This window comes from Panthera leo, chromosome A2, assembly GCF_018350215.1.
Source record: "Panthera leo isolate Ple1 chromosome A2, P.leo_Ple1_pat1.1, whole genome shotgun sequence".
Taxonomy (NCBI): Eukaryota; Metazoa; Chordata; class Mammalia; order Carnivora; family Felidae; genus Panthera; species Panthera leo.
Genome location: NC_056680.1, coordinates 160,973,836 through 160,995,254, shown reverse-complemented (window position 1 = coordinate 160,995,254; position 21,419 = coordinate 160,973,836). Strand labels below are relative to the sequence as shown.

Genomic DNA, 21,419 nt, shown 5'->3' with positions numbered 1-21,419 from the left:
TTGGAATTCTGTGTCTCCCTCTCTCTCTGCCCCTCCCCCAATCGCGCTCTGTCTCTCAAAAATAAACATAAAAAAAAATTAAAAAAGAAAAGTTGTCATTGTGAGTTTTTCTCTGCCCCTTGGAGATGCATGCAAATCCTTTTAAAAGCTACCACAAGCCTCTTGCCAGCTTTGCAGCCCAGGCCTCTTTCCCAAAGCCCTGGGAGCCACCTCTCTGATATGTAAACATCAAGGAAGATGGTGATCCTGGGTCCCGCTGCCTCCCCGCCCCCCCACACACCCAGGGAGGAAGGGTGGGAGCCTGACTTCTGTGGGCCCCTGGCTCCAAGCTGCAAACCCACCTCCTGCCATAAAGATAGGAGCCGTGCATTTTTCCTTTGCATAAAGGCAATTAGCAAACACAGGTGGCTACCCCAATCACCAGGTGAATTCAGGATGAACTACGGGTGACAAATCCGGGAAGGACTAGTTACACTTTATCTTGAGTGAGTGAGTGAGTGAGTCAGAGTGTGTGTGTGTGTGTGTGTGTGCGTGTGTGTGTGTGCATCTGCTGGGCTGTGTAACAGGGTGAGATCTCTTTCTATTTTCCCGATCTCTTAGCGGACTGCCTGTAATGTACATCTCTTCCTGGTTTCTTGTTTATTCGACAAACTGTTTTCTTTCTCTTCTGCCTTTGAGGAGAGTTTTTGCCGGGTTGGTAGGAGATTTTGTTGTTAATTATCGCTCCCCAACATAATCTCCCCATCTCAAAATTCTTAGCCTACTCACATCTGCAGCCCCCTTTGCCATATAAGGTAACATTCATAGACTCCAGCCACTGGGCCCTGAGCAGGGATCAGAGGGTCTTTATCAGTCCCCCACCGGCTCCTACCCCATCATCTGCTAGCTGCCCTATTCGGCTTTACTGTTCTGCATTGCTCTCGTCACCCACGGGAAACCGTTTAGGTATGTACTCACTTAGAAAGCAAGGATCTGGCCTGTCTTGTCTACTGTAGCCAGCCTCTAGAAAGGCTTCAGGTTCATGGTAGGAACTCGGTAAGCGCTGTGGGCCAAATGACTGAGGAAACAGAAGAGCTCCAGCCCACGCTGAGTGAATTGGATTGGAACACACAGGTGTGGAGGCAGCATTCTGGATCAATCGTTTACCAGCAAACTTCAAACTCTCCCCACCCTGGCCACTGCTTGTTAAGCAGATGATAGGAGTCTCACGGAACTCTGAGAGAAAAATACCACTTCGTCATAGGAAAACTCCAATCAGTATGTGAGGGAGGCAAAAAAGAAGACACTTAGGAGAAAACTTGGGTCTGTAATTCTCCCCCTTGAAGGACTCTGACTGTAGGTAGCAGTGCCTCAGACATATTCTTTTATCCAGAACATTATTCTAGAATGACAGGAACGCGAGAACCTTTGAGGAGCCTCTGGCTCTGAGGGGAACCGATGCTCAGCGGGAGGAGGACGCCTGACGTCCTGGGGACCACGTTTACCAGCCGCTTGGTGATTTGCTCTCAGGACCACACGCTGCCAGGAAGAGTGGCAACAAAGCATTTTGGCGTCTCAGCCAAGAGAGGAGGTACTTGACTTTCCCTGGAGATCTCCATTTTTACCCTTTCCAGGTCAGATCACCTCTATTAGGATGATGCAGTGTCTATTTCTACTCCCGACTGGCATCGGGCTGTGTCTTCTTCAACTTAATTCAAAAGATGGATTTGGAAGCCTGTGGGTATCCATTCGTGGTTTAAAAATCTACTAAAAGCCAGGCTTGATTTAGAAACACAAGGAAATTCTAAATAGAACCTCTGTGAAGCCTTCGCAGTTCAGCAGAAGCAGGTGTATGTGCAAGTGTTTCCTTCCTGCAAGGGACACGCACCGCTGTGCGTGTTCACCAAATACCGAAAGTGCTACCTCCGACCTGAGCTCATTCCCACCCAGACTCCTCTCAAACAAATCCACGTGGCGAGTCAGAACGTAAAGCCTGGTTTCAACTCAGAGCCTTTCTCCTCCGTTCCAAGACCAAATCTGGGTCACAGTTAAATTCGATGCCTTCAGAACTGGCCAATGAGACCTCAGATGTTCTCAGAGGTGGTTTGCCTCAGCTGTCTTAAAACATGAGAAGAGTCTCCTCTAAACGGGACTTAAGAAGGTTTGTTCTGAGGACGTTATTAGGAATTACACTAGTACGGGCGCCCGGGTGGCTCAGCCGGTTGAGCATCCCACTTCCGCTCAGGTCGCGATCTCACAGTTCATGGGTTCGAGCCCCGCGTTGGGCTCTGTGCTAACAGCTCAGGGCCTGGAGCCTGCTTCGGATTCTGTGTTTCCCTCTTTCTCTGCCCCTCCCAGGCTCACGCTCTGTCTCTCTCTCTCAAAAATAAGTAAACATTAAATTTTTTTTTAAATTACAATATAACATCATTAACTAGTACACAGTAACATTCCATTAAATTACTACATTCAACCACATCATAAAAAATAAAATTAATTTTAAAAAGAACATTTGGAAAGTATTTAATTTCATAGCTTCTAAACTGCTCTAAGAACCTTCCACTGGTGGAGACGCTGTTTATTATCTGTGCCTGCCCTGGTTCACAGTTCTAACAAATGTGTGCAGGGTAGACAAAAATCATTGTAACAGATTGGCATGATTTATGGGTCAGATGGAGCTAAAAACACTTCTTACAGTTAAACCATAAATCAAAAAGTGACCATAGGCTACCGCAAGTATGTAAGAAAAATAATTCTACAGCCTATTATTTGAAAAAAATTGGTAGAGGGGCACCTGGGTGGCTCAGTCGACTGAGTCACCGACTTGGGCTCAGGTGATTGGTGAGTTCGAGCCCCGCATCAGGCTCTGCCCTGACAGCTAGGAGCCTGGAGCCTGCTTCGGATTCTGTGTCTCCCTCTCTCCCTGCCCCTTCCCCACTCATGCTCTGTCCCTGTCTGTCTCAGAAATAAATAAACATTAAATTTTTTTTTTTTTTTTTTTTTTTTTTAAAGAAAAAATTGGCAGAGAACTGGCGAGGGGTAAAGGACCTAGCTTGTGCTCACCATCTCCATCTAGTGGTGGATCCCTGCGTGAGGTTTAATGGACTCCAGGAGGTCTGTTGGATATTCAGCTTGGTATTTGCCTTCTGACCACTTTGATTTAGGAAAATATTTTTGCATCATGAAGCTGACTCTTTAAATGTACTCCATAAAGGTGCAAATTCCTCGTATTAGTTTGCTGAATTTTCTTGAAAGAGTAATTATAAATTTTAAAATGTTAATGGCATGTTAATATTAAGGTACTTCCACTGATTAAAATCCAAGTTTCATTTCCTGCCACGTCAAAACATTAAAAATGGCATCCCGATCTCTTAAATATTTTTTCCAGATAAAATACAAGATTCATATGTTGATTCTTTTGTTTTAATGTTTTTCTTTTTTTTAAGTTTACTTATTTATTTTGAGAGAGAGAGAGAAAGAGAGAAAGCAGGGGAGCGGCAGAGAGAGGAAGAGACAGCGTAGCCAAGAAGGCTCCGTTCTGCACTGTCAGGCATGGAGCCTGATGCGGGGCTCGAACTCATGAATTGTGAGATCGTGACCTGAGCTGAAATCAGGAGTTGGATGCTTAACCGACTGAGCTACCCAGGCGCTCCCATATGTTTATTCTTAAAAAGTTAATTTTGATTCTTTTTCAGCCTAGTATTAGCCATCCTAGCCTCATTCTTTGGATCACTGATTATTGTGTCGTATAGACAAAGACGTGGCTTTTCTAATAATCGGGTTGAGTGCATAGTACCAAGTCTTAGGAAAGGATTTCTTCTGTACATGTGTGTGTAGGTTTGCTAGGGCTGCTGTAACACACACACCGGGTGGTTCAAAGAGTAGAAAGTTATGATCACAATTCTTGTGGCCAAAAGTCCAAGGTCAAGGTGTCCACACGGTTGGTTCTCCTGAAGCTCCTCTACTTGGCTTGTAGATGGCTGTCTTCTCCCTGTGTCTTCACGTGGCCCTCCTTCTGTGTCCTAATCTTTTCTTATAAGGACACCAGTCATACTGGATTGGTGTCCCCCCCCCCACCATGACCTTGTTTTACTTTAATTACCTCTTTAAAGTCCAAACTCCAAATACAGTCACATTATGAAGTACTTGGGGTTAAGACTTCAACATATGAATTTTAGGGGAACACAATTTAGCCCATAACTCTCTCTCTCTCTCTCTCTCTATGTGTGTATACACACACACACACACACACACACACACACACACACATATAAAGTACATTGTATATAGTGTGTATAAATAAAAATAGTTCATGGACTCTGATTAAACATGTTGGATCACACATGTGTTTATCCCTACTCCCTTCCAAAACTCCATCAAAACGATGGTAAATGAATAAAAAGATACAAATTCACAAGGAGAAAGAAGCCGGGAAGGAGACAACCATGGTTGAGACACAGAACCTGTTCTACAAGCCGGCTGGGAAGGAGCCGTGGTAACTGAGCTACCAGAAGCCAAGGGTCTTTCTGGTACCCCCAGAGCACATGGCAAAGGAAGCTGTCAGCTCTCTGTGGAGAAGCACAGCAGGAGTGAATAGGGAAGGGGAGGAAACTTGTGCCAAACCCTGGGCCATCAGTCACTTTCCATGTATGTCCTCATTTAATCCTCAAAACAAGCCTGTAGCGTGGAGTTTCTGATGGCCACCTTGCAGAGAAGGAAGCAGAAGTTCCGGGGATTTGGGGGGGCGGGGGGGGGGGCGGTAAATGAGACCCTCTGTTTGGGGTAATTAGCCTAGGGCCTGGAGCCAGAGAAATGGCAGTGCTGGTCCCCAGCCCACCAGGTCCCAGAGCTGGTTCTTATTTGCTCAGGATGCATGGTGGCTGAGTGGTATTTGGACAGTTTCCCCCTCGTCCCACACTAGCCTGGTGAATTCCATCACACCGTTCCGACATGCCTGCGGACTCGCACGAGACCTCTGAATCTATCAGCACCAAGGATGAGACACGCAGGATCAAGACTGAACATGTTTGCTGGTGATAAGTCACTGGACACCATACTCCTCTCTCTCCGTGTGGCCTTGGAGGCAAGGGGAGGGGTCGAATGACTCCTGAGGCCTCATCGGGTTGAAGGATGTCTGTATTTGTGGGAAGGCTTTCCCGAAATGTGGGTCTGAGGATGCTGGGGACTGGTCACCCAGGAGCGGCTGAAGAAGACGGCAGCCCTACAGAGGCAGGACAGGGGGCCGGGCAGCCCCATATTCCATGGAGAAGCCGGGCCAAGACCGCTGAATGCTTGGGCTCCTCAGCCAAGGGGAAGTGGAGGGGAGGGTGGATTGGCCAGGGTTGGGGTGAAGGTCAGGCGGCAAGTCAGGGCGGGGAAGCGGGAGGGTGGATGGGAGGTGGGAGGTCTCCAGGGCTGGCTGCCTATCCTAACGGGGTGGGGAGGAGCCTTGGGAGGGCTGGGAGCTGGAGGGGGGTGTGGGAGGAGATGGGGGCCGAACCGGATTGGAGGGTGGGGGGCAGGAAGAGGCTGACAGGCTTGCCACAGTCGGCCAGAAGGGCAGCAGAGGCCCTGAAGCAGAGAGGAGGTGAGGAGGGGAGAGGGCCCCAGAGGCAGCTAGGTGAAAGGAGGGGCCACAGGGAGCAGCTCCAAGGGTGAGATCTGTCAACCCAACTGTCCGTCTGTCCATCCATGAGCCTTTGCTATAAGGCAACACCCTGGTATCTTTCACCGAGGGGGCTTCTGTTTCCACATCTGTAACCTTCTGGTTCTAAGACCGCCAGTACACCGGAGTTCTGGGGGTGGGTCCATGCCTCAGGCAACCCCAGTCGTGGGCTGGGGTGGGCTGGGGTGGGCTGGGGGATGGGATCAGAAGGGCTGGGAGAGGGGTGGTGGGGGAAGGCCCCAGAAAAGAAGTTAAAGGAGACTTCTGCCTAAAGAAGAAAGCCATGGTAGGGCGGAGCTGAGACCCCGGTTTGGTTTCGGGGATCAGGGCTACGTAGGGCCAATGGCCACAGGCAGCCCCAGCACAGGGAGGGTTAAGCATCCTCCGGGTTCCCACCCTGCTCTGGGCCCCTCCCTTGTGTTTACGTCCTCCCAAAAATATTCTGCCTCCAGCTGGCCTCCTTCTGTGTCCTGCCCCTCCCCCTTGAGTTAGCCTTGGGGGCCCGAGGGGGTGCCAGGGCCAGGGCTCCCAGGACTAGGAGGGAGCCAGCAGACTCGGGCGTGCTGGGGCAGAAGCGGACCTGGAGAGGCTGAGGTGGGGGAAGCAGAGAGGAGCTCTGGGGGCAGCAGGCAGGAAAGGGGACTGGATTCACACGGGGAGAGAAAAAATGCTTTAGGAAACAGTGAGGCGGAACCGTGGTAGTGGGAGACAGGAGGGCTTCCCAGGCTCTTGGCCTGAGGACAAAAGCCAGCTCAGCATCTAGCCGGGACAAGGCCAACCGTGGGCTGAGCTGGATCCAGGGCAAAGTGGGGGGTGGGGTGGAGAGGGGCGCAAGGACGAGGGGAATACCAGGGGAGTCTGGACAAGAGGGCCACTTCCTGCCCCTCCACCTCTGCCTCCCCCACCAGCTGCAGGGCCCGGGCTGGTGGCTCCTCTGGCTGAACACACTCTCTGCAAGGCCAGGGTGACAGAGGTGAAGCCATGTGGCAGCTGCTGATCCCCGTGGCCCTGTGGCTGGGCATGGTGGGCCTGGGCAGAGCGGAGCTCACGGCAGCCCAGCAGCGGGGCCTGCAAGTGGCCCTGGAAGAATTCCACAAGCACCCGCCTGTTCAGTGGGCCTTCAAGGAGATTGGCGTGGACAGTGCCACGGACACGGTTAGTGGCACTGCCTGGGGAGGGGAGGGGTGGGGCAGGAAGCAGGTGCAGAAGCGCTTGGGCTCTGAGCACCCAGCTCTCCAGAGGCGGCCGGCATCCCAGCCGCCTTCTCAGATGCGCTGTTTCACGCAGGGGAGGAGGGGCAGGTCACATCTAGCGACTGCTGGGCCGCTCAGCCGGCTGCTGGTCTTTGTCTGTCGGCAGCTCTTCCCTGCAGGGACCTTTGTGAGGCTGGAATTTAAGCTCCAGCAGACGAGCTGCCGGAAGAAAGACTGGAAAAAAGCTGAGTGCAAAGTCAAGCCCAATGGGGTGAGTGAAGGTCTGTGTGTGTGTGTGTGAGAGAGAAGAGAGAGAGAAAGAGAGAGAGAGAGATGGGGGCATTCACTCGGTGCGAGCATATGTCATAGGGGTCCAGCAAGAAGCCCTGAGGTTGGGGCAGCCTCCCTAGAGGCTGACCTGGCTGTGTGGGCCCCGGGTCATGGCACTGTGGGCGGCCAGGGCCGGGACAGGCAGGAGCAGAGAGGATAGATGTTCTTCAGGGAGAGTCCTCCTCCTGTCCGAGCTCCTCTCTCCGGCTTCCAGTCACTGGTGGAAGAGGCCCACGGCATGGGGTTTGCCGGGTCCCCATCCCAGGCCCGGTGAACTCCCCACTTTCGTGAGTCTTCAAGTAGACACAGCCCAGCCTGGACTGATTCGTAACAGGGCTTGACTGTATTCTGTCACCTCGGGGGCACAGCCCTTGCCACGGGGGAGTCCCCAGGCTGGGAGTGCCACGATCTGGGAGATCCAGTGCTAGTCCCGGCCCTCCCAATCACCAGCCTGTGACTGTCAGCTCCTTGAAGGCCTCAGTTCCCTCCATCTGTTAAGGGAGGGACTGGATTATACCAGTGACTTTTTCCAGACTTTTATGTCATGACCCTTGTATTCAAATCAAATCCTAGAAGAAAATGCAAATTAATATATCAGTAGAGTGGCTCTGGTCAAAGTCCGGTGGGGAGAGTCCGTCTGGGGAAGGAGTCCTGCCTACACACACACCATTAGCTTGAGAGCTGCAGGATGGGCCCCGACTTGTGAGATCTCCCCGTCCTGGGCCGGGCCTGGCCCGCAGGACCCCTTGCCTCTCCGCCCTACAGCCTGCTGGGAGCAACCATCCCCATGGCACGCGGCCCCCAGTTTCCACCCCGCCGGGGCCACAGGACTGCCCTGACCTCTCTCCTCCCCCGGCCCCATGCTCCCCTCCCCAGAGGAAGCGGAAATGCCTGGCCTGCATCAAGCTGAACTCTGCAGACAAAGTCCTAGGCCGGATGGTCCACTGCCCCACACTCACACAGGTCCAACGGGTAAGAGTGGGCAGAGGAGGAGGTGGAGAGGAGCGGGGAGGAGGATGGCAACAGGGAGGTGAGGAAGGGGTGAGGAGGTTGTGAAGGAGGGGGGGGAGGGGTTCTGGGCCTGGCCCCGCTATTCCCTAAGGGATGTGGAGGCGGGCGCCGCTGCGGGGACAGTGGGGACAGCGGGACAGCCATGGGCCTGAGCCGCTGCTGGCGCTGGCAGGAGCCTGAGGAACAGCACGAGGGGCAGTGCGGCAGGGTGGAGCGTGCAGGAGAGGACCCCCACAGCTACTACTTCCCGGGACAATTTGCCTTCTTCAAGGCCCTGCCCCCCAGCTGAGGCCTGCCGGTAGGTGGCCAGGACAAGGGGGACTGGGCGGAGGTGGGACAGCCCTCCAGTGGGTGGAAGCTGGGCCAGGGTGGGGCCCAGGGAGGAGGCGGGGGTGGGGGGGGGGGGGAAGGGGGAAGGATTCAGAGCCTGGGAAAAAGGCTTGGACCGACCCAAACAGCCTCCCTCACACCCAAATCTTAGCTTCTCTTTCCTTTCCTCTAGAATTTTGTCCCGCTTCCCGGACAGCAGGAGGGAACCAGTGAAAGACCCACCTCCCATCCCTGCGCCCAGGGAGGACGATCCCATTATCCCTGAACTAATAAAACCGCTCTCCCAGATTCGTGCTCTCCTCTTGTATGGCCTCCTTCTCGGCTCAACTGTGGGAGTGAGGTCTTACAGGAGGGACAGGAGACTTCCCGTCCGTGCTGGGGAAAATGAAGCTCACGCACGAATGACAGGCAGCGATGCTTCCGCCAAAAGAAAGATTTAATAGGGATCAGCGAGGGTGAGGATGGGCAGCGAAGGCTCCAGGGTCCCACGGGACAGGGGGGACCACAGCAGAGGGTCCTCTGAACAGGCAGCTTTGCAGGGTGGAGGACGCCAGCTTCGGTGCTCTGCCGCGTCCTCTCCCCAGGACTGGCCGGGACAGCAGACACGCACGCCCTGCCTTTCTTACCTTTAGCCTTAGGAAAAAGCGCCTTTCTTCCCTTAAGTCTCAGACCCGCACAGCCACGGGTGGCAGCGGCTGTGGACGCGGCTCAGCATGCAGCCTCCTCCCCAGCCGCCCAGCGCAGGTGGCAGACAGCCTCACACCGCCAGCCGCTCGAGGACGGTCCTCACCCATGCTAGAGGCCGCCGAGGTGGTGTGTCCTTGAAGTGCGTGGAGGGTCGGTATGGGATCTTCCTTGAGGTGGGGGTAGGAGGGAGGGGCTGCTCTTAGGAACACAGGTAAACAAAAAGCCCAACTTGCGGCCCGGTGGCCAGCGTGATTAAAGCGCACAGACGTGTACCGAGGCAGGAGAGGAGACGTGGGCAGCTGGGCCGCAGCGTGCCAAGGGTCCCATGCTCAGCTGTCACGAGCCACGGGCATATTCAAAACACAAAGGATGAGGCGGCGCCCGCAGGGCCGAGCGCCTGCTCGGCCCGGGCCAGGCTGTCGCTGGCCTGGCGGTCCAGCTCGTGGCACTCCCGCAGCGTGTCCTGGAACTGCCGGCACGCCTCCTCCAGGATGGAGCTGCTCCGGGAGGGCCACGACTCCCAGTACCCTGGCTCTACCCAGGGCTGCGCCTCGGCGGCTCTCGGGCCCGGGCTGGAGCCGGGGCGCAAGGAACTGTCCAGGTCCCGGCACAGCTGGTAGAACTCACTGCCACGCCCGGTCACGCGCTCACCATCGATGACCTTCAGGCCGGGCAGCAGCTCTCGGACCAGCGTGGAGTAGGAGGGGCTGGCGCACAGCGGGTTGCCGAGTCGGGCCAAGGGGTCCCGGAGCCGCAGGCACTCGAGGCCCCGCAGGCCGGCCAGACACTGCAGCTGCCCAGGGGTGGCCAGCAGGTTGCCCGCGGCATTGAGACTCTGCAGGTTCTCGCAGGCGGCCAGCGGCTCCAGCCCCGTCAGCCGGTTGTCGGAGACATTGAGCACCACCAGCCGGCGCAAGGAGGCCAGCGGGCCCAGCTGGGTGAGCGCGTTGCCGGACAGGTCCAGCCACTCGAGAGCCAGGCACTCCCCCAGGCAGCCCAGGTCCACCAGCCCCAGGCCCCGAAGCTTCAGCAGCAGGATGGACTCCAGGGCGAACTCACCCGAGCGCGACTTGAGCAGCTGCGGTGTGACTCGTGCCCCGTCCGCCTCTCCTGGCTTCTCAGCCTGGGGCTCCATCAGATGCGGTCCGTCCAGGCGGCCCCGGGCCCTGGTCCTGTCACAGGGACGTGGGTGCCGGGAGGGGTCAGCTGACCGCGCGCCCAGAAAAAGGCACCCTCGAGTCTGCCCTGGCCAGGGCCGGAGGCCTGTTTCCAGCACCGCTGCTCAAGGGCCGGAGGCTCCTGAGGAGAGACAAGCAAACAGTGAGCAGGCCTCTCCTGAGCGTCCTGAGTCTGCAGCCGTCGACGGCACCAAGTACCGCCCAGCCTCTGCCACTGAGGCAGAAAGCGAGCTGGCCCAGCAAGACCTGAGGCCACAGAGCCCCCCTGAGGGAGGCGGGCCAGGCGCAGGCCCCCACCTAAGCGGGGGGCCCTGACGAGGCTCGAGCAGTTACGGCCATAGCGGACACAATTCAGATTCTTCCCCTTTTCCGTATCTGCACCGGGAGGCAAAATCTCTAAATTTTCCTTTTTCGGCAACCGCTCTTTATGATCTATCTTTATGAATTCTGAGGTGTTTCTTTTTAACTATTTTAGTTTTTTAATAGATTATAGGTCACCACCACCAACAATCTGTTTTGTTTCCTTCCATATGCAGACACAAAAGACAGCACGATAGGCCTTGCTTCGTTCTCTCAAAAATGTTCTTTTTTTTAATTTTTTTTTTTTATTTTTTAATGTTTATTTTTGAGACAGAGAGAGACAGAGCATGAACGGGGGAGGGTCAGAGAGACAGGGAGACACAGAATCGGAAGCAGGCTCCAGGCTCTGAGCCATCAGCCCAGAGCCCGACGCGGGGCTCGAACACACGGACGCGAGATCGTGACCTGAGCTGAAGTCGGACGCCTAACCGACTGACCCACCCAGGCGCCCCTCAAAAATGTTCTTGGCTCAATGTTTTATTTTTATTTTATTTTTAATTTTTTTTTTAATGTTTATTCATTTTTTGAGAAAGAATCCAAGTGGAGGAGGGGCAGAGAGTCGGGGACAGAAGATCCAAAGCGGGCTCTGGCCTGACAGGCTGACAGCAGTGAGCCCGATGTGGGGCTCGAACTCTCACGAACCGCGAGGTCATGACCTGAGCCCAAGTCGGATGCAACCGGCCGAGCCACCCAGGCACTCCCCCACCCTTTTAAAAATATTTTTAACTGACCCAATGTTTTTTTTAAAACATTAGCAATGCATTCAGAATGGTCTCCAGATTGCATAGGCCAACGTGTAACCTCTGGTTGCAGCTGTGGGGCCTGAAGGCTCAGCTCTCAGTCCAATGAGGAGCCTGAGGTCAAGGGAAGGAAGGGACGGTGACGGCCCCGGGAGCAGGTGCAGCACTGCCAGTCCTGATGCCATTGCTCTCCACCCTAGCCCGCCAAACTAGCTCTTTACTCCGGCATCGACGGAAGGGCATCAATCCCTATGTGCCAGACAGAATGGTCCTACCTGCAAACATGACGTCATTTCCTAAGAACACAAGTGGGGAAGGCCAGGCAAAGAAGCCATCCTGGACGGAAGGACCGGGGTAGCACCTGGGTTCCGGGAAGGCAGGGGAAGGAGGGCCTTTCCAGTTACCAATGGCCGTGGGCCAGCATGAGCCTAGGCGCCAGTGCAAGACCACGCGCAGGAGGGAGGAGGCCTGGGCGGGGGGACATCGGCAATGCCGGCCACAGAGGGGTCAAGGTTTGAGCAGAGAGAAAACAAGAAGGGACCTCTGCTCCAAGTGGCAGCTTCCCAACCCTGCAGACTCTAGCCGGGCCTGGGCCAGGCAGGGTGACGCCTGCAAGGAACCATGGGACCATTCACTCCTGTTTATAAAACCTGGGTTCCAGGGTGTTGACCAGTCCCAAGTCTGTGTTTACACAATCAATGCAGTTTTTTAGTTCCCTCTCCAAGGAAACCGGGCCCAGAATTCCTCCCACACCCCCACCAGGGAGCTGGGGAGGCTGCTAACAGATCTGATCCGCCTCCCCCACGGCTTTACCGAACTCCTTCTAGTCCGCAACACCCCTTCATTTCCACTTCATTTCTTTCCAAAAGCGATTCCAGGCATCCACTAAGAGGTCTGGTTCACTGTATTCAAAAGGGGTCTGCTGGGGCTTGTAAGCAGTGAGACGCGGTCAACTTTGCATCCACTTAAAACTGTCACCCATGGGGGTGAGGGGTGCGAGAGGGGCACCAGACACTAGAACCTGCCATAAAAGCACTGGAGAGACAGGGCTTCACGGAAGGCAGCGAGCACTGAAGCGTGTAGAACAGCTTCCAAGGGTCTAGCCACGTCACTGGATGCAGGGGCTCCCTTCCCCGACATGTGGGGCACATGGGACAGCCTGAGGGAGGGGGCAAGAAGACATCCAGCTGGAGGTGACCGTGTGCATCGGGCCTAGGAGGCAGTCGAAGCTCTAGGCTGAAGGGACTCAAGCGTCATCCGCAGAGGTGCCCAGGGAGAATGTGTGGCTCACGGGCCAGGCTTCTGGAGGACACAGACCTCTTTAAGTATCTGCAGGCCTCTGTCCGGGATTACGCACAGCCTCCCAACCACACGCTATTTTGGGGGTGAATGTGGTCAGGAGCCCCTGGCGCACAGAGAAAGGGAGCAGTCATGGGCCGACGTCGAAAGAACACCAACATTTATGAGGCTGAGTGGAGGGCACTGACGAGCAGCCAGAGGGAGGCGTGCAAGGACCCAGTGACGGACACTGTTCCAACGCCCACCAGACTCAGAGATGAGGCCCCCGGGCAGGGGCAAGCCCACAGACTGACCACGACGGTTAGGGAGCCATGCCCTGGAGAACCGGCTCGATGACCGTCTAGACGGAGATGGCTGCTGTGGAGGGAAAGGACGGGAGGACCGGGTAGGGGCGGTGGTGGGAGGAAGGGAGGAGTTGTACGTGCTCCCCACGTTACAGCTGGGAAGAACGCTTTTTGCAGGAGAGGAAACAGAGGAGCAAAGAGCACATTAACTGGAAATCGGGACTTCTGTGCCCCCGAGTCCTGCCTGGGGGGAGACATGTGGCCCTCCAGCTCACCGCCCCACGCCCCATGCCCCCGCCCCCGCCGATGACAGTACTGCATAGTCACCAAGGTGAATCCCTGACTCTCCAGTGCACAGACCTCTGCTCTGCCCCCAGTCCCATGCTCCCTGAAATCCGCACGCCTCAAGCAGGCAGGTCTGGGCCCGACCGACCGAGCGCCCTCCCACCTGCTGTGCAAACCCAGCTGACACACAGGCGGCAGCTTGGAGCGGGTGGGCCCTGCTGAGGGAATTGGCTCATCCACGCCAACCCCCTGCAACGCTCACCCCTGAACATCCAGAATCCGAGTCCTCCTATCCTGGTCCAACATGTGTCTGCGGACAGGATTTGGTCACACGGATGGGACCATGACTAAGGCACAGAGGACACTCGTCTCTCCTGCAGGAGGCCACCTTCCCTCGTTCCGAATCGCCACTGCTGAGTCTCAGTTTACCTACCTAGCAAGTGGGCTGGCAAATGGTGCCCAGGAGCCAGCCAAGGCAGGACACAGCTACAGCCAAGGGGGAACCGGTTAACACAGCGCACAAGTGGACAGTCCCACGGCTGCTTCAGTGAACCTGGAGACCCTTCCTCTGGCCCATCGCCTCCCATCCCCAGTGGAGTTCAGGGTTCTTTACCACAGCACGACTGCCATCCGAGACCGGGTGAGTCTCTGTCGTGGCGGTGATCCTGCGCATGGCAGGTGTTCAGCGGGGTCCCTGTGCCACCCACATAGGTGTGCGGCACAACTTAGAGTCACTTTTGGACAGAGTTCACCTTTTCTATGCATAAACCACTAGAGACAAATTAAGCAATGGATGAATGGGAAATGACATCACCCTGGGGAAGAAAAAAAGGGCAATGTGTCAAGAATCGAGAACCTATCCCTATTCCCTCCAAACAGGTGGAGGGAGGACTCTGGCCACCTCTGTCTAATGCCCTAGGGTGCAGCATCCTGCCCTCCCCTCTGATGCCGGACACACTTCCCACAGGCAGACTTTCAGGGCGTCAGACGAGGTCGGCCTCGCTGTTCTGCTCCCCATCGGCCAGGTCTCCACTGGGGAAGATGAGGGCAGGGGCGGGGTAGTCGGGGAAATTCTCCAGGTTGCTCTTCAAGAAGAGGAGATGTTCAATGGTCCCCACTGGGAGAGGGGCGCCATGCTCCGCAAGGGCAGGGCTGTCCAGGGAGGCACAGACGCTTCCAGAGAAGGCCCCCGTTGGGGGACAGGACAGGTAGACAGTGGCCAGTCTCGCCAGAGCTGGCCAGACCTCCTGCCTCTTCTCCCAGTAAACCAGCGGGTCCTCCTGGGCACCAACTGTCTCATTCTCACGCAGGTACTTCTTGACGATGACACTGGCCAAGTGGCTCTCGGTGGACAGCGACGCTCCGCTTCTCTCGGACGCCAGCAGCCCCACGCTTTCCAGCTGCTCCAGCAAGCTCTTCTCCCTCTGGTCCAGCAGCAGAGACCCCGAGCCGCCGCCCCCCTGCACAGGCACCTTCTGGCCCTTCCCCTCGGCCCCGAGGCTCCTGGCGACTCGGCCGCTCGGGGTAGGGCCCGCACGCCTTGCCTTGGGGCTGTGCAGGGAGGGTGAGGGAGGCAAGGAGTAGTCGGACACCATGATCTCCTTCACCTTGTACACGAGAACCTGCTTCCAGTGGTCAATGTCGGCCCCCGTGGGCAGGATGGACTCGATCTTCCCCTTGAAGCGGGGGTCCAGGAGGGTCGCCAGCACAAACTCCTTGCGGTGGAAGAGCTCGTTGAGCTGGCCGTCTGTGGAGAGCTGCAGGGCCAAGCCCTTGGCCAGCCGGACGGCTGCCCCCACCTCCCCGCCGCCCTGCTCCTCGAAGTGCCGGTTAACCTGCTCCAGGAAGATATGCAGGTAGCGTAGCTGGGGCAGCACCTGGCTTAAAGAAGCCCGCGCGGCGCTCGCCTCCCGGACCGCCACCCAGAAGGGCTGCAGGAGCGTGACCAGACTGTCCGTCAGGCTCCAAAACGTAGTCGACAGGGCCGTCCCAGCCCTGCCCAGCTGGTGTCGCCTCTCGTACTCTTGCAGGGGCCGCTGCTGCCTCACCAGCCACTCCAGCAAGCAGTAGGCGGACACCCAGTGGTCCGAGAGCTCCCAGAAGGGCTGCTGGGCCGGGAGGCCACGCTGCAGCTGCAGCTGGCCGAGGAGCCGCCGGGCCTCCGCGGAGCCCTGGAAATGGCTGCAGATGGCCCGCACCGTACCCAGGATGAGCTGGACGCTCTGATGGTGACGCAGGAAGTTCCTCACCAGGGAGTCGAGGCAGTGGGCAAAGCAGGGGAGGTGGGTGTAGCCCTCTGTCCTCACTGCCTGCTCCAGGCTGAGGCAGCCGCCCGACACCAGGAAGCCTGGCTGCAGGGAGCTGCGGCTGAGCCACAGGCCCACCTGCTCCCGTAGCTCCCCCTGCCTCTCCTCCGGAGAGCTCTCCTGGGGCAGGCCCCGAACCCACAGCACGGCCTGCTTTCTCAGGCTCCCCGACGCCACCCGCCGACTGCCCGGCTGTACGGCTCCCCAGTGGGCGGTGATGGCCACGTAGTCCACAACCGTGTCCCGGGCAGCGGCGGACACGGTGAGGTGGACACAGCTGCCCTTGGCCCACTGCATCTCCCGACACACCTGCTCCTCGACCGCCTCACGGAGCAGAGGCAAGGCTCTCCCGCAGAAGAAGGCGGGAGGCGGCACGTGGTAGCAAGGGTCGACCTGGGCCATAAACCTTCTGAAAGGCAGCGATGACACAAAGGACAGTGGCAAAGCCAGGCTGCAGAGCAACTCCGCGATGCTGCGGGTCCAGGCCTGTGTTCGGGGCTGGCCGGGGGCATGGGTGCCGCCCCGGCCCACCCCGACTGCCGGCGGGGAGGCGGCGGGGTCATCTCTGAAGGAAGGAGGCAAGAGTGGCGGAGCCAGTGACAGCTGCTCAGGCCTGCCCGCCGCCAGCTGCCTGCCACCGTCCACCAGAGGGGGAGCATCCGTGCAGCGTCCTGGTGACGGCAGCCCCTCGGGGGCAAGGCCAGCAGGACTTGCGGGCAGGCCCTTGTGCTTTCTCTCCTCGGCCCTGCCCTTCTTCTCCCCCGGGCTGGCTGCGGCTGGCCTTCTGTCTCTCTCTAGTCCGTGCTTACTCACCAAGTGACGGACCAGGCCTGAGGTTTGGAAATGACCCTTAAATTTGCCCAGTCTGATGCTGGCATGACACAGAGTGCAGGTGACGTGGCAGACGTCCTTGCAGTCAATGGTAAAGAACCGTCCGATGTCTGACACGGCCTTGTGACCTGCGGTGTCCGCGGGGCCGGGGGAATGCCCGGGAAAAGCCCAGCCCTTGGTCTCCGCTTTTAGAGTTCTGACCAGCTTCTTCAGGCAGGGTGGCTTGTCCCCGACAGCCGCAAGCAAGTGCCTCTTCTTCCACTTCTTGAGGCGTCGCAGCTCTCTGGCCAGATGGGCGATGAGGAGGTCGGCTCGCCTTGCCTTCTCACTCTCACCAGGCTGGCCCACCTCTGGCCTGTCTGCCCCGGCTGCCTGGTGTAGCGCTGGGGGAGAGGGGGACCGGCCAGAGCTGAGCGCTGGGGCCCTCGACTTCTTTCCCGTCGGCTCCCCCTCCTCCCTCTGCCCTCGTGCCTTCTGTTTGGACACCTTCTTCTCAGGCTGCCCAGGGGACTCCTGCCCAAGCACAGACTTGAGGCTGTAGAGGCCAGAGTCGTCCTTTGGCTTCCTCCACCCAGGGCTGGCCTGGCACTTTTCACGGGAGGCAGCTGGGTGCAGACCGGGCCTCCCCAGGGAGCAGGCTTCGCTCGTCTCACTGTGGACAAGTAGGCCCAGGGTGCCTTCCTCCTGCTCCTCCGGGAAAATTCCGTCAGGTGAAGGGACCGACGAGGAACTGGGGAGGGGATGAGGTCTCTTCCTCCGTAGGGGCAGATCCGTCTCACTCCCCTTCGGGGAGGCAGACAGTCCGATCTTGCTGTGGCCACTGACAGCCTTCTCTCCTATTTCTACAAACTCAAGTTTGACCTCGGTCTCCAGCAGGCGCCCCCCCGCACCCCAGCCGAGTCCGTGAGAGGTATTGGTAGCTCTGGTTTTAAACTTGGAGCTAGGAGAAGCCAGGGAAGCAGCTGGGCTCCTGGGTCTGGTCACGGAGGAGGCAGTACACACAGACGGCCCCTGCCCCACTGATTCTGAAGGTGTATGTCTCTTGGGGGGCTTCCCGATTTTTTCCACTTCCAACATGCTTGGGAACTTGGGGAAATGAGATGGGCCCAGGCTGCAAAGCAAGATGAAAAGAACGGCTCTCAGCTCCCCTACTCAACCGTGGGGACTCTGCGGGGAAGGCCAGAGGGGAGAAAAACGAACAGAGGACAGAGGCGTAGGGAGAGCCTAGGAAATCAGCCCCGGGACAAAACTCTCAAGACCACAACCTCCTTGCTGAAGGCTGACATTCACTCCTCCAGACTGAATGGAACAGCCCTCAACCAGAATCCCCAGGGCCCTCTGTACGTTAGCAGTTTCTACATCCATCTTTGCCAAACTAACTGAGGTTTCTCTTTTTCCTTTTGATGTTTATTGAGAACCCAGCAGGCACTTGGCGATTCTGCCTGGTTGTGGATAACGGAGAAGATCGGCAAGGTCCCTGCGTGCACGTGGCCTCCAGCTTGGCTGGAGAGACGGAAGTAAGAGACTGACCCGCACAACGGGGAGGTGCAGGAACAGAGGGGTGCCACTTGCAGCTGTGAGTCCCCAAGGAGGGGACCGACCTGGCCAAGAAGTCAGGCAGGTCTCCCTGGCGGAGGTGCAGGCGCCAGGTGCCGTCAGCTCAGGCCAGGAGGTGTGGAGCCCATGTCTCTGCATCCCGGGCACCCAGGCTGTGCCCGTCACCTGGCAGGGCATCAGAAACAGGTCATGATGCTGGGTACTGGGCGGTGAGGCCGCCAGAGGCCTTGCTTAGATCTTCTGAAATTCCTTCTCTAGAAATCAGCCTGCGTCAGGGACACAGGACAGCAGCACAGAACAGGGTAGCCCCTGATGCCAGTGACTCGTGCCCCCCAGTGTCCTGTCACTCCCCTCTCTCTGTCCTAGAGAGACTCCATGCTCTGGCTCTGGCCCCCACCGCTCGTCAACACCCTTCTTGCCAAGGCCACAGCGCCCCCCTCGGCACCGCCTCCAATGGACCGCTTTCAACCTGTGGGGGCCGGCCCAAGTCCTCTGTCTGGAACGCCACCTTTCCGTGGCCCTGGGATACCACACTTCCACCTGCACCTCCCCTGCAATCTCAGTTCTGGTCCCTCTTCCTCCGCCTGTTTCTCCCTGCTGTTTCCCAGGGTTCGCACCCAGGTCTCGATTCTCAGTTCACATACCCTCCCCAACGGGGGTTGCGTTTACACACTGACGTGGCGAGCCTGTCTCCGGCTCAGATGGCTCTCTCCAGCTCCCGCTCACCTGTCTTCCTATAGTCACCTCACTCGTAAACGGGACAGTGTTTACCCAGATGCTCAAGCCCAGGCACGACCTTTACCTCCCTTCTCCTCCTTCGCTCTCCTAGAGATCAGGTCACAGTCAGATCCAGGCACACCAGAAAAGAGACACAGAGAAGTCAGAAGAGAAGTACGTGGAAAGGGAAGGAAAGAAAGAAAAAGCCCAGCGCGAGAATGCATCTCTCTAGACAAGGACAGACTCGCAGAAGGTGACCTAACAGCTCACCACACACATCAGAAAGCAAGTGGAATTCAAGTCTCATCACGCCAAAATGAGATAAGGATTAAACAGGAAGATTTAAAACCAGTACGTTCAGACACTGAGTGATGTTAAACATTAAAAAGAATCACCAGGCAGGCTCCACGCTGGGAGTGGAGCTTGCTTAAGATTCTCTCTCTCTCCCTTTGCCCCCTTCCCCCCCACCAGTGCCCACCCTCTCCCCCACCCCTCTCGTGCACATGTACGTGGGGGGCAAAGGGGGGGGAGGGGGAAACAGAGAAAAAGAAAAACAGAATCACCAGGGAGAGCCGGACTGCCTTTGTAGGTGACAAGCCCACTAAGGCGGCTCCGGGAAGATTCTGACCATAGAAGATGGTGAGCGACGTGATGCTGAGCCCCTCCCAGCTGGGAAAACCTCAGAAGGATGAGAGGCATCACCCCAGGCCCACTGCCCAAGAACCCAGCTGCTGCCACACCGAATGTGTGACCCCCCCCCACGGGAGAGGCACCGTGGACAGGCTGGACGAAGGTGCCGCGAACTGTAAGACACCATCCCGGGGCCCGGGAGAAGTGCTCTGGGACATCAGAACCGGACTGGGCTTACCTCAGCTCTTATTTCATGGCTGTAGAACTGGAAATCCAGAGTGGGGGCGTGATGGCAGAGCGGACGACCGGGGCCGGCAGCAGGCCTCCGGAAGCGGCCTGTAGGCTTTACCACCACTGACAGCTCAGAGCGAGCAACTGAAACCTGGCCCAGGTCAGACCTGTGCTCACCAGTGATGGCCGAGAAAAGGAAAAAACCGGTGTGTTAGGACTGTGCCTGGCTCACACCAGTCCCGTTCTGTTCTCCAATGTGCCTTGTCCCGTCAGTACATCTTTTTTGGTCGATCCATTGGACCACTTAACAAGAATTCATCGGATACCTGCCGTAAGCCAGCCCCGTGCCCTGAAGGCACAAATACAGGAGAGGAAGCACCCGGCTGGCACCTGAGGCTTAGGACAAGAAGACAACCTGGAAATGGGCTCATGGCACCAGACCACGGCAAGCGGTGTCCGCGCTGTGAAGGCCGGGCCTCGGCCTGACCTACAGATAAACGGATTCTGTGACACTGGACTTTGGACTCCGTCCTGCGAGGGGTCACTTACCTTCAGCTACTGCTTCAGGATCCTTAAGTCCTGACGGACTCCCTGAGTATAGCTGGGACCTTGCGCGGGTGCAGTCGCCGATGGTAACACACCGCCTTCTCTTAAGCCACCAAAGCACACAAGGATGACAACGAGGCTGACACCGGGAGGACCAACTCGAATCGAAGTGAATCTAAGATGCAAAATTTGAAAGGAAAACCATTCAAAAACTCCAGTACTTTGGTTATCGGTAAGAAGTTACTTGTGACATTTCTCCTGAGAGATGACAAATGCACATTTGAGGACAGCTATGACGCAGAGGCCCTCGGGCTACCCACTGAGCAGCATCACAAGCACCGCAGCGAGGCCATGTGAGGCAGGCACGGTACACGGGGGGCGAGGAGGGCCGGGGCAGGTAGTGGCAGAGGGACTGGGGCCGCGGGGACAGTTTGGACAGCTCTTCCGGACGCACATGTAGAGGAGAACTGGGGGACAGAGGGGGACTCCCTAGTGATCCCATTGACTAATGCAGGTCACTTTTGGATATACTGATTCGCGGTTGTTCTGCAACAAATCTTTAGAAATACATGTGACAGATACGGGGTAGGGTCTGAGCTAAAGGTACAGATCCGTGTGAAAGCCTCCACAGAAACTAAGGAAAGGGCCGGAAGGAGAAGAGAGTGGCGGGCGGCTGTCCAGGCAACGCGGACACTGTAGAGAGGCCAGAAGGGGAGGGGACTTCCAAAATGACTGACAGGCAAAGACAGACACAGAAGAAACTAAAGCCAAGTTAGGAAAGCCAAGAGAAGACTCTCCAGGTAGGCCAGGCAGAGTCAAGGTCACTGCAGAGGACGAAGACGGAGACATGGCTGTGCAGTGAGAACTGGGGGACACAGGTGCCTGCCATGTCAGAGGTGGGGTGGGGAAAGGAGGGCCACGCTTTGGAGATAAAAGGCTTGACTTCATCTCCAAACAGAGAAAGGGCACAGTGGGAAGAGAGAAAAGAATATACATATACAGGAAAGAAGTGATGGCAGGAACTTTCTTTGGGAAAGGGATGCAGGGCACAGGCGGTGAGCGGGTTTATCTTTGGAGACGAGAAAGAATCTATTTTCTCTGAGAGCAAAGAAAGACGGACGGCTGCGGTGCCAGGCAACCCCTGAGTGCAGGTGGGGGAAGGAACTGAGGCAGTTTATGACAAGGAGCCCACAGATTCCCAAGGGGAAGCCATAGGTCTCCAGAGGCAGCAACCTGCTGGCTGAGACTGAGATGGCAGGT

The 21,419-nt window shown here is 57.0% G+C and overlaps 3 protein-coding genes across 8 annotated transcripts; 1 reads left to right on the top strand and 2 right to left on the bottom strand.

The window, feature by feature from the left end:
* The first annotated feature begins 5,481 nt into the window (after positions 1 to 5,481).
* On the top strand, positions 5,482 to 8,796 carry RARRES2 (retinoic acid receptor responder 2). 4 transcript variants are annotated; one of them, XM_042927015.1, is made up of 6 exons: positions 5,482 to 5,566; positions 6,553 to 6,799; positions 7,004 to 7,108; positions 8,044 to 8,139; positions 8,351 to 8,476; positions 8,681 to 8,796. In XM_042927015.1, exons 2-5 carry the CDS (start codon positions 6,626 to 6,628, stop codon positions 8,465 to 8,467), a joined length of 492 nt encoding a protein of 163 aa, XP_042782949.1. In that variant the 5' UTR covers positions 5,482 to 5,566; positions 6,553 to 6,625; the 3' UTR covers positions 8,468 to 8,476; positions 8,681 to 8,796. The 4 variants fall into 4 exon arrangements, with proteins under 4 accessions (XP_042782949.1, XP_042782950.1, XP_042782952.1 ...); XM_042927016.1 differs by having other exon boundaries at positions 5,540 to 5,633; XM_042927018.1 differs by lacking the exon at positions 5,482 to 5,566 and adding an exon at positions 5,665 to 5,780.
* Positions 8,797 to 8,881: 85 nt separating this feature from the next.
* LRRC61 (leucine rich repeat containing 61) lies at positions 8,882 to 20,250 on the bottom strand. Of its 2 annotated transcripts, none has more exons than XM_042927014.1 (2): positions 20,163 to 20,250; positions 8,882 to 10,494 (listed from the first exon to the last, which is right to left on the bottom strand). In XM_042927014.1, exon 2 carries the CDS (start codon positions 10,328 to 10,330, stop codon positions 9,551 to 9,553), a length of 780 nt encoding a protein of 259 aa, XP_042782948.1. In that variant the 5' UTR covers positions 10,331 to 10,494; positions 20,163 to 20,250; the 3' UTR covers positions 8,882 to 9,550. The 2 variants fall into 2 exon arrangements, with proteins under 2 accessions (XP_042782948.1, XP_042782946.1); XM_042927012.1 differs by lacking the exon at positions 20,163 to 20,250 and adding an exon at positions 19,621 to 19,706.
* ZBED6CL (ZBED6 C-terminal like) lies at positions 13,354 to 20,246 on the bottom strand. Of its 2 annotated transcripts, none has more exons than XM_042927011.1 (2): positions 20,163 to 20,246; positions 13,354 to 17,589 (listed from the first exon to the last, which is right to left on the bottom strand). In XM_042927011.1, the coding sequence occupies exon 2, from the start codon at positions 17,553 to 17,555 to the stop codon at positions 14,325 to 14,327; it is 3,231 nt and encodes a 1,076-aa protein (XP_042782945.1). In that variant the 5' UTR covers positions 17,556 to 17,589; positions 20,163 to 20,246; the 3' UTR covers positions 13,354 to 14,324. The 2 variants fall into 2 exon arrangements, with proteins under 2 accessions (XP_042782945.1, XP_042782944.1); XM_042927010.1 differs by lacking the exon at positions 20,163 to 20,246 and adding an exon at positions 19,621 to 19,704.
* Positions 20,251 to 21,419: the final 1,169 nt, after the last annotated feature.

Bases quoted from the DNA above. Each gene is read 5' to 3' on its own strand.
- ZBED6CL (XM_042927011.1), bottom strand. From the start codon at position 17,555: ATGTTGGAAGTGGAAAAAATCGGGAAGCCCCCCAAGAGACATACACCT.
- RARRES2 (XM_042927015.1), top strand. From the start codon at position 6,626: ATGTGGCAGCTGCTGATCCCCGTGGCCCTGTGGCTGGGCATGGTGGGC. The intron at 7,109-8,043 runs GTGAGTGAAGGT...TCCCCTCCCCAG, and splicing joins GCAAAGTCAAGCCCAATGGG to AGGAAGCGGAAATGCCTGGC. The intron at 8,140-8,350 runs GTAAGAGTGGGC...TGGCGCTGGCAG, and splicing joins CACTCACACAGGTCCAACGG to GAGCCTGAGGAACAGCACGA.
- LRRC61 (XM_042927014.1), bottom strand. From the start codon at position 10,330: ATGGAGCCCCAGGCTGAGAAGCCAGGAGAGGCGGACGGGGCACGAGTC.